This window comes from Alosa pseudoharengus, unplaced genomic scaffold (assembly GCF_046254945.1).
Source record: "Alosa pseudoharengus isolate Yale_2024_CS ecotype anadromous, Long Island Sound unplaced genomic scaffold, YU_APseudo_1.1 YU_APseudo_1.1_scf_23, whole genome shotgun sequence".
Lineage (NCBI taxonomy): Eukaryota > Metazoa > Chordata > Actinopteri > Clupeiformes > Clupeidae > Alosa > Alosa pseudoharengus.
In genome coordinates this window covers 6,860,229-6,870,228 of record NW_027468685.1, presented here as the reverse complement: position 1 = coordinate 6,870,228, position 10,000 = coordinate 6,860,229, and the positions used below count along the sequence as shown (strand labels likewise).

The 10,000-nt window shown below is 45.6% G+C and overlaps 2 protein-coding genes across 5 annotated transcripts in view; one reads left to right on the top strand and one right to left on the bottom strand.

The window, feature by feature from the left end:
- snx13 (sorting nexin 13) overlaps positions 1–7,497 on the bottom strand; it is a 42,126-nt gene extending 34,629 nt beyond the window's left edge. The window contains exon 1 of one of the 4 annotated variants that reach the window (XM_076301175.1): positions 6,911–7,497. In XM_076301175.1, coding sequence (XP_076157290.1) covers positions 6,911–7,012 — 102 coding nt within the window. In that variant the 5' untranslated portion in view covers positions 7,013–7,497. Of the gene's footprint in view, positions 1–5,973; positions 6,117–6,910 lie in introns of those variants that run through there. The other 3 variants (XM_076301172.1, XM_076301173.1, XM_076301174.1) reach the window with 3 other exon arrangements.
- Positions 7,498–7,564: 67 nt separating this feature from the next.
- The window catches only part of LOC143140355 (histone deacetylase 9-B), a gene marked incomplete in the record, with an annotated part of 39,170 nt that continues 36,734 nt past the window's right edge, over positions 7,565–10,000 (top strand). Inside the window, 2 exon segments of the mRNA XM_076301176.1 lie at positions 7,565–7,894; positions 9,535–9,695. Of these exon segments, the coding sequence (XP_076157291.1) occupies positions 9,569–9,695 (127 nt within the window).

Sequence of the window (10,000 nt, the reverse complement as noted above, 5' to 3'; positions counted from 1 at the left end):
TTGCATGTGGTTGTGTTTCCCATTCGCTTTCCAGTGTACGGTTAAAGAGAGACAGGCTTACGGTCGGTTTCAGTGCTCACAGCGCATGGAAAACAAGGCCGTGACCTTGGCGTTTTAATGCGCCACGCTCCCAGGTAACAAATATAAACACACACAATTCACACACACACACACACACAGAAGGCTACACAGTTGACACTTCACAGAGGCCATTCCTCCTCCTCCTCCTCCTCCTCTTCTTCCTCCTCGGCTCCTACTAGGGGTCTAAATATTTACACAACTCCGTCAGGAATCTGTCAGGGAGAGGAACTCTGCGCCATAGTCACGCCAACATGATCCTTCCCCGGTGTAATAGCAGAGTGCCATTTACAGGCTTTGGACGCTGACAGAAAATCAGAGTCTATCTTCCTGAACAGGTCAGCTGCATCAGAGGGGGGAGCGTGTACCACGTCAAGTGTCTCAGCAACAGCGCCAAGACCGACTGACGGATGTCCCGGGAGGACCGAGGCAGCTGTAGGGGGTGGGGTGGGGTGGCGGGGAGGGGTGAAAGTGGAGTTGGGAGTTGGGGTTGGAGTGTCAGAAACCCCTCTCAACCCTTCTATAACCTCATCTCAGTTTTTGGAAGCGGTCCACACCTCCGTGAGGGGCAGATGCGCCTCAAGAAAGAGTTTTCCGAGAACTGCGTCCGTGGGTGGAGAGAATGGGGAGATGGAGGGAGAGATGGAGAGAGAGAGAGAGAGAGAGAGAGAGAGAGGGAGAGGGGCTCCTGGATTACCACTCAATTTCTTCTTCAGTGTGAAAAAAGTTAAGTGGGTGGGGGAGGGGGACATAGAAGAAGACAGAGAAGCAAGGGAAAGCCTGCCAGAGGAGTGACTCAGACTCATCTTCTGGAGAGAGGCAGACCGTGGGTGTTTCTATGTGTGAGAGCTTCTCCTGTGGCGCGATCGCAAGCTCATCTCCCACTTCAAACAGCTGCCCCTGTCAGTGCCTGAGCGCAAAGAAATGTGCTTGATCTTGGTTTGGTCTTTGCCTGTGCCTGCCTCCAGCAAGGCTAAAGATGCAAGGAAGTGAACAAAGGGCATTAGAAATACCCCCAGGGCAGAAGAAACCAGTAAAAATCTGTAGAATAAATAAAACAACCAACAGTCCTGCACTGTGTCTCACAGCAGTGAGATGGTGGATTAAAAGTGACTAGATACGATGAAACAATGAACAAAACAATGAACTGAATACGATCATAACAAACAGGCTGGTGGTATCAAGTATCGTTCCCATACCTTACTAATGAAGAGAAGATACTGATAAGGTCCTGCTGCCACAGACCAATGTTGACCATGCCACATAAACACACAGTAAACATGGGAAGTTGCCATGGCAACTCTAACTCATAAAGTCATAAGTCATAATATGAGCTCCAATGGAATTCAAGCCCATAGGCCTAAATGACAAGTTGAGATTTTTTTTTTTATAACATTAAAATGAATGTGCTTAATGTCACTTAAGTCAATGTTCTCTCGTGTTGACTACCACACTATAGTCAAAATAGAGTGTGGGAGGGTGTGGGGCTCCAGACAGAGTGTGGAGTGTTCACCAACGTGAGCTCAGTCAAACTGCAACCCTCTGGCAACAGTGGGAATGTGTGTGTGTGTGTGTGTGTGTGTGTGTGTGTGTGTGTGAGTGAGGTCTGATGCGCTTGACCGACGTGTCTGGGGGACAAGCGCATCAATAACGTCCCACTGTCAGACACATAGAACTCATCCTCCATCCATCATGAGGCAGCATCCTCCGAAAACAAGGCTTTGCCATCAGTGTATCTCATCGCTTGAGAACGGTAACAAACCAGCCAACAGTTTATGACCCTGTTTTTGCCCAGGTACTGATGATAACTTCCTCATTATGCTACCAGGAATCTAGGATTAAATAGGCCTTCATTTAAAAGAAAAAGAAACTACGCCCAGACTAGCCTTGAAAGCACCATAGAATGCTGTATACAGAGCGATACCGGACGTCCTTGTCCTCACATCAACCTTCCGGGAGTGTTTTACACGCTCGTTCCTGGAAAAGCAAAGCGGTATCGGTAGTGAAATTTTGCTCATCTTATCAAAGAGTATGCTAACTGTAGCCATCATCTGAATCACAACTGTGTGTGTGTGTGTGGGTGGGTTGGTGTGTACTAAGCACTAAGCACACGTGACAGAGAGAGAGATAGCGATCTGTTACCCTAGGTGCTGGTTTGTGCAATCACAGGTGAGGAGTGTGTGTGCACTGTGTAATTATGTAGGCTATGTATAGCAATGCCCTGCATGCAGTGGAAACACTACAATACAGCTCAATATCACACACACAACACACAAACACACACACAGGGGTTAATGGCCGTGTCCTGTGAAAGCCTGTGGCCCAACAAATGAGTCTCTTGGCTGTACAGGATGCAGCCAGGAAAAACAAACGGCCATAAGTACCCATTCTTTTTATGGCCTGCATATCCTACAATCACACCACTTCTACATCTACACTGCAACCCATTCAAGTAATTTGGAGTCCTATGTATGGCCACCAATACAACACCAATGGTGGACCTACAGTATGGACTGCCAGCCTACAACAGGCTGAGCCAAAGCCAGAAGAGCCTCTACACACACACACACACACACACACACACACACACACATACACACAGAGACACACACACACACACACCAGTTATCATTCCAAAGCCAGCCGCAGCCTCTATGGGGGCTGGCCAGGCTAGGCCTACATGTCCAGAGCCGTTGGTCACGTTCCACAACCTTAAGTAACCCGAGAGGACCCTTGAGTTATCTGTCCAGCTTACTTATCTGCCTCACGTCTAAATGTGGACCTGTGGAAAAACCCACCAGGCATGTGTTTACATACCTGGACACAAGCAAAGTGCCCTGAAGTGTGTCCAGATGCAAAGGTTTTATTTTATTTTATTTTATCCCAGGTAGAGGATATTTACAGAGTAGAAAAATATCTTCTCTCCTCATAGATTTAATTTGTTTTGATAAATGAGAGAAATATGATCCTTACTCAGGGCCTGGTGTTACATGTACAGTACCAACACAGTTAAAGTGTCATACGCTGGGAGAACAAGGAGAGAGTGGTCATTCAAAACACCTTCACAATGTCTCAGGTGCACAGGTCTTAGCACTACTAAGAGGGCCTCGGGCTTGCATAGCGGTTTAGCTGGTGTGAAAACACATGCAAGGCATTGAGTCCCACAGGTGTTAGACTGAGACAACTAGTTACTACCACCCCTAACCCCCCCAGTGTTTCCCACAGAATTGAATTCAATTTGTGGTGGTTGGTTTGCAGAATTAACTTGATGCTAACCAGATTCAAGCACAATTTAGTACAACCGGGAAAATCATTGTGTGGTGGTCAATGTTGATATTGTGGTGGGCCGCCACAAATAAGTCAATGTATGGGAAACACTGCCCCCCAAATACATAATGAAGCAACCTCCAGTGGATCCAGCAAGGTACTTTAGCACGGATTTTCAACCAGTCGGTCACGGCCCACTAATGGTCCATGAAGACATTGACCATGACCAGTGCATTCAGTGATGTTGCTTCACTGTGTGAATCACAGTCTGTCCTTCCTCAGGGCTGCTTGCTTAATCAGCATGGTGGGCGCTCTCCCTGTCGGTCACTGTCACAATCAGTTGAAAACGACGGCTGTGGTTACGGGACATGGGGAAAGGAGTTAGGGGCAGGGGCGAGCCGGACTAGACGTTGAGCGATCTGCTGACGGTGGATGAAATGACATGCCCACCCCGTCTTTTGCTGCAACCAGTGCTTTCAGTTCTCCTAACTGGAGGGCGTCTCGCTGGCGGCCATGGCCGCCCGCCCGGCCGGCTGGCCTGCCTGCCTAGCCACGGCCCTTCTGTTGGGCTTAAATCCTGCCAGTCACCTTCCCCAGTCCCACAGGCTATTTCAGGAGCCACTGAGCTGCCCAGAGGACAAGCATCTTCTCTCTAAAGGGTTAAAGGTGGACCGCATAATCCAGATCTCATCTATGGCTTCTCAGGGACCAGTGTTTTCGAAGACACGAGCCACTGGTGTAGCCAATCACTGGCAGCTTCAACGGCCCACCCAGAGACTCGACCTGATCCGACCTGTTGTTACACCTCGGCTAAGACTTGTGCGTTCAAAAAGATGATAAATAAAAGTCACCCTCAGTTGTTCTATGGTACCTTGATATACCGGTTTGAACCAGTGGTTCAGCACTAGAGAGCAAGCCCAGTTTGGCTTAGCGCGGTGCCGCTCCAAGTATCGGTGCCGGGCCATTTCCAGCCATGCAATGTGAGGTGAGGGATCTTACAATGCAAAAAAAACATCTCCCACACATGTTTTGTGCACACATGAACGCACTATTTAAAAATAACATGTGAGTGATGTGGCGAATTCTTCACTTCCTCATTCCACATTGGATTCAAAACCAGCAAACCCTTTTGCACAGTTCCATCGCAGCCCACAGGAAAGTCAGGCCACCCTGGGCGTCGAGTCACGGCTGCTTCCTCTGACGCATGTTTGATACGCAAGGCTGCCTGGTATCCTCGTCCATCGACCTAAGCTTTGATTAAGATCCACTAAAGAGCTTTGGATACGCATGGCACACTTATTCTACGCCTTTTATAACTGCAACCCAAGGGCTAAATGCAGATCTACCTAATTCCATCCTTATAACTCTCTTTAAGTGCAGGTGGGCAATAAAAGCTAAACTGACTGTGGGAATGTATCTTAATGTACCTTCTCTTAATGTATCTTAACACATTTATAAAATATGTATAGTATTTTCTCAAGAAAACATGCAGTGTTGCAACAAGGTCATTTCAAAACGTAGGCTACTAAGGAGAGATACATTGAGAAAGACATGTGCAACTGCTAATTATGGACATGTGTGTCTAGAGGTATGCCATAACGACTTGGATATGAGGTTTTGTCCACACTCAAAGACTAGAGCATATAGGCTAAAAGTTTGTATGGTGTTACTCTTGCACAATAACGAGGCTACTCCTGTGTCAACGCCAAGCCTAACCAATTTGACAGAAAGTGTCTGTCTCTAAATTGAGAACTGTTAGTAACAGCAAAGAAGCGCGGAGAAGTGGAGGCATGTGAACATTGCTTCTGTAAAATCCAGCTGCCACTATGTTAAAAAGCCACCATTCAGTCCGGAAAGAGAACCGGTGACAGCTGCGCGGGGAAAACTGATTTTTGCTCACTGGCCAAGTGCATCGGAGCAATCAACCCCCACATACCTATCTGACAGGTCAACGTTGAAACCAAAATGCTACAAATTCAGCACTGGCTAAGAATGGCATATTCAATACAAAGTTTACAGGCTGCAATACGACTCGATGTTTTAGCTGTGCGCATCTGCCTAAATTAATCATTGTGGCCAAACAAGAACTGACCCAATCATTTAATCGGGTAAAGGAGTGTTCGAAAACAGGTCCATTGTAGGCTACTTGAATGGACGGTGTCAAAGAAAACGTCACGTAGATAATTGTCGACCTGGGACAAGATAAAGAGTTCGACCCGTTTATCATCAAACCAAGCACTAGCCAGCCAACACCTATGAGTAGCAAGTTGCGCTCATCTCGCCCAACACTGTAAAAACACTATTTGGGCTACTATCAACAAATTAATAATCACACCAAAATAGCTAATTTAGGATGTTGTTGCATCTGAAGGTAACAGCATAATAAGCTCATCGTATTAGCGATGTAATCCTAGACTGAGCAACCAGATGCCTCTTCAAAACATAGCCTGTCTGGGCTCTGTCCTGTGTTTACCTGCTCGGTTGGTGGCTAGCTAAGCTAACTAGCATTAGCCCATAGCAAACACTGTCGTTAGCTGACTAGCTAGCTAGCTAGCTAGCTAGTTGTGCTGTCACTACACAACGGAAAACAAACTCAATATACAGCACTCAATGACACAGCAGACTTACCTCTGCAAACATTATTTAAAACGTTGCGGCACTAGTCCTTCAGGCTAACCCCACCACATTTTCTTACACGTTACGTCGCTATTTTCTCGTTTAAAAACTGATAGGTTTCCAGAGTCCGTACACTCTTCGGATAGTCGCCATATTTGCTAGATTTACATCCCCTGCTCTGACAGTCTCCACTGATTGGACCAATGGCTATGACGCAAGGGACATACCCGTGACCAGGGGCGTTTTTTTACTCAACAAGCATTCAGCGGTTCAGCGCCTTCGACCCAAATTAAAGAATTGTGATGGTAGATAGATACATTGTGAACATAGTAGTAATACATTGTTGCTCCATTGTCAACATTATAGACACGTACGTAGCCTATTAAATAACTTAGCCAACAGCAATGGTAATCAGAACATAGGCCTAAAATATGTTTTTTCCTAAAATTATTATTTTCACTGTGAAAATGACGCTTTCCCCCAAAATACCCTACTGATGTTCGTATTAAAACAATGCAAACATTTTGATTTTGACATTTATGCATCTCATTCCTTTGATATCTCAAATTGAATATTCAGTAAATCTACATTGTAATATGTCCTACAAGCTGTGTAGCTCTTGTTTACTAAGTAGCCTAATAAGAAATAGTTGGCATTGGCAACATGGTTGACTAAAATGGTACACTTCCAGAGGCGTCTGGAATATTGTAGGCAATGACAATGCCCATACTCTGTAAAGAGGAACCTCCATGTGTTCCTCTTACAGAAATTTAGTTATTTTACTTTCCTCATATGACAGAAACGTGTCTTATCTCAGCATCTTTCACTGAAGTCATGTGGTGAGTCTGCTGTTTGCTCGAAAGGAGAGAAAAATGGGCATTGCCATGCAAGGACAAGTACGGCCATAATCCCGTTTGTGCGAGGTCGCTGACAGGTTAGGCCTACCTACCTGTCTCCAGTTGGATAAACACGCTATCGGGTCAGTCAGAAAGCTGTGGCGGTTGCAGGCGTTCAATAGTCCATGCTTGGTCGCTGCCACCAGGTTCCCCATTTGATCAGCAGAGCTGTATTATCATCCAAATTACCCTATCATATTCCCTCTGTGGCGCACAGGCACGCCGGGTGTGTATCTGATAAGCACTCCAGGCCGAGAGCAGGGCGTTTGTGGATCTGATTCATCCCTCTCGGCTTACCACCCAGCTGACACTCCGTACATCTGGTTTGTCTGGCCAGTTAATGCAGCGTTTGTATGATCACAAGACAAAAGCGAACTCTGAGCCTTGGTTTATGAACCTCAATAGCACCGTTATGGTTAGTGCACATGCATCACCTGTGGCGCTATTTTTATGTTTTATGTTGCGATGCGGAACCTAATGATAGGCGGTGAACAGACCACCCTCCTTTACGAGCTTTTAACTGGGCTGTTATGTTTCTGCTTAAATTTGCTATCGTGTAGGCTACGTTAAGACTGATTGAATAAGTCATACTGACTGATAGAAAAGCGATAATCCACCCATGCAGAACACTATGACCAATTTAGATTTTAGTGTGCGCGTTTTATTTGAGGAATATGTGGAGAAAATACAATAAAAAAATTGTATAGATAGATGAAAATATATCTCACAAATAAAACAAAACCTCAGGACAGGTTAATCTTCAGCCTGGCTGAGGTAAAAGCACTGCGATTGTCTTTATTGTGTAAACGATATTATTATGAATCCTGTCCATTGTGTTGCTATTTTTAGTAAGTACTTGTGTCGCCAGAGGCAGTAGCATTTAACATTCGCTGCAGTTTGTCTGAAAGCTAGTCGGTCTCCTCTCCCTCTAAAAATGAGATGAAGATGTCTATGTGATTTGAATTACGTTGTGGATTTACAACAATGATGTATCCAACTACATAAGGTGTAATAACTCACCGCGAATCCCGGAAAGGGTAAGTTTAGTACCTATTGCTATTTTCATGTACTATTCACGCAAACACGGATGCCGCTAGAATCCATTTTTACCCGAGATACATTGTTTGGTAACGCTTTGATAAACTATCAACACTGCACTACCATGTATAGACCGACATCTCTCGTTAGTTCGTCGTCCACGGATAATTGGCTACGAAACGATCTAGGGACACTCTAGATTCAGTTTCCTCTATCCATTCTGTCTGAAATACTAAGCAAATCTTTGCCATTTGTTTATCAAAGGTAATTGTTGGGCACAGACCCATAATTTTATTTAATGGTGGCATATTATGACATACTGGATTATTTACGTTTCCTGCAATGCAAAGTATTCACAAAAATGACCATCCCTCAATGAATTTGTGATTGTGGCTTACGATGTATTAGAAATAAGTTGCTCTGGAGTCTTGACCATACCCACTAAATGAAAACAATGCATACGGTCCAAAGTAGATCAAGTTACAGTTTTAAAAGTATTTTGACGTTTAATACACATTGAGCTGTTCACGCATGCATGGTAACAGGTTAGTATCTTGCATCGCTTCCTCGTCGTCCTCCCTCCACTGGGAAAACATCGCTGTGCTAAAAATAGAACTGATACCATCTCCTGAACACATACACGACCTCTGCGCGAACGCCCACAGTACGTGAGCGACGCATCAATTGAGGTTGAAGCGACGGACTCCATTCCAAAACAGTTCATCATCATGCAATGATAATTCCGCCTTCGTGAGTGTACATGTGAATGTATATGTGGGGAAGAATCTATTGGACATCTTGTAGGCGACATAATAGTCGATGGACACACACATACACATACACATACATGTACATGCACACACGGTGGATGGGTATTAACTTGGGACTACTGCAAATGGTGAACAGATTCTGTGGCAATTGCCAGAGAATGAAAAATAGCCTATGTTACAGTGTGATGACAAGGGGAATGACGTCTACAAAATCATGAAAATTATGAGAGAAACAATATTCTAAATAGGAAAACGGCTAAAGGGGATTCCCTATTTAATCCCAACTATGCCTGGCTTTTAATAGTTTTAATACAGCAACACCCTGTAGGTTTCGGCGAGTATTAGAGTGGGTCTATGTCTAACGTACGTATTCTAGGTTGGTGTATGCCTGTGTGTGTTGTGTTCATCTATGGAAATGCAGTCATTCATGTTTTAGGTGCATAGGTTATTCGCTCCATAGGAGGGCACCATCATGTATCTTTGCAGATAAAGGCTGTGCATATATATAATATATACGCAGAGGTGGAAAAGCCCAGAAAGTAAAAGTCCAACCATGTATTGGATTTAACTATGCACTTAACACAGGTGATCTCACCAATTAGCTGCTTTACCTGGCTGAATACTTGTGCTAATTAGAATCAGCTGGTTTAAGTGAAGGGTTGGCAGAGATAAGTCATAGGACTTTTACTTTCTGAAGCTAAACTCTTCCACCTCTGTATGCGTGTGTCTGTCTCTGTGTGTGTGTGTCTGTGTGTGTGTGTGTGTCTCTGTGTGTGTGTGTGTGTGTGTGTGTGTGTGTGTGTGTGTGTGTGTGTGTGTGTGTGTGTGTGTGTGTGTGTGTGTGCGTGCGTGCATGCGTCCCTCTGCAGGTGGGTGTGTGGTTGCGCACTCTGAGCTAAACCCATGCAGTTGGAGCCTCCCACCCGTCACAGGCAGGAAGAGGACTTCACCACATCTCCACCACTACCCTCACCATCACCGCACCAGGGCTGCCTCCACCTGACAACCATGAACTCACCTGAGCCTACAGGTAACCGCTTCGGCCACCTCAGGCCCTTCCTGCCCTCCATTTATGCACCCCCCCCCCCCCCCCCTTCGCTCCACCTCACGGCAACCAAACCCTGGCTGCTACTGCCGTGGCCAGCCGCTACTGCCGACATGCTTTTATTTCCCCACCTACTCTCTCTCCCCAAGGGAGGAAGGGAAGAGCTGTTTCGAGGTCATCAGGTTGTTGAAACAGGGCCCACAGGTTTGTGTTTTAACAGCGTGACAGTGGGTGTAGTATATTTAGATGCCCGGTCTCTGCCCGCGGCTGTCTTGAGAGGGCCCTGGATG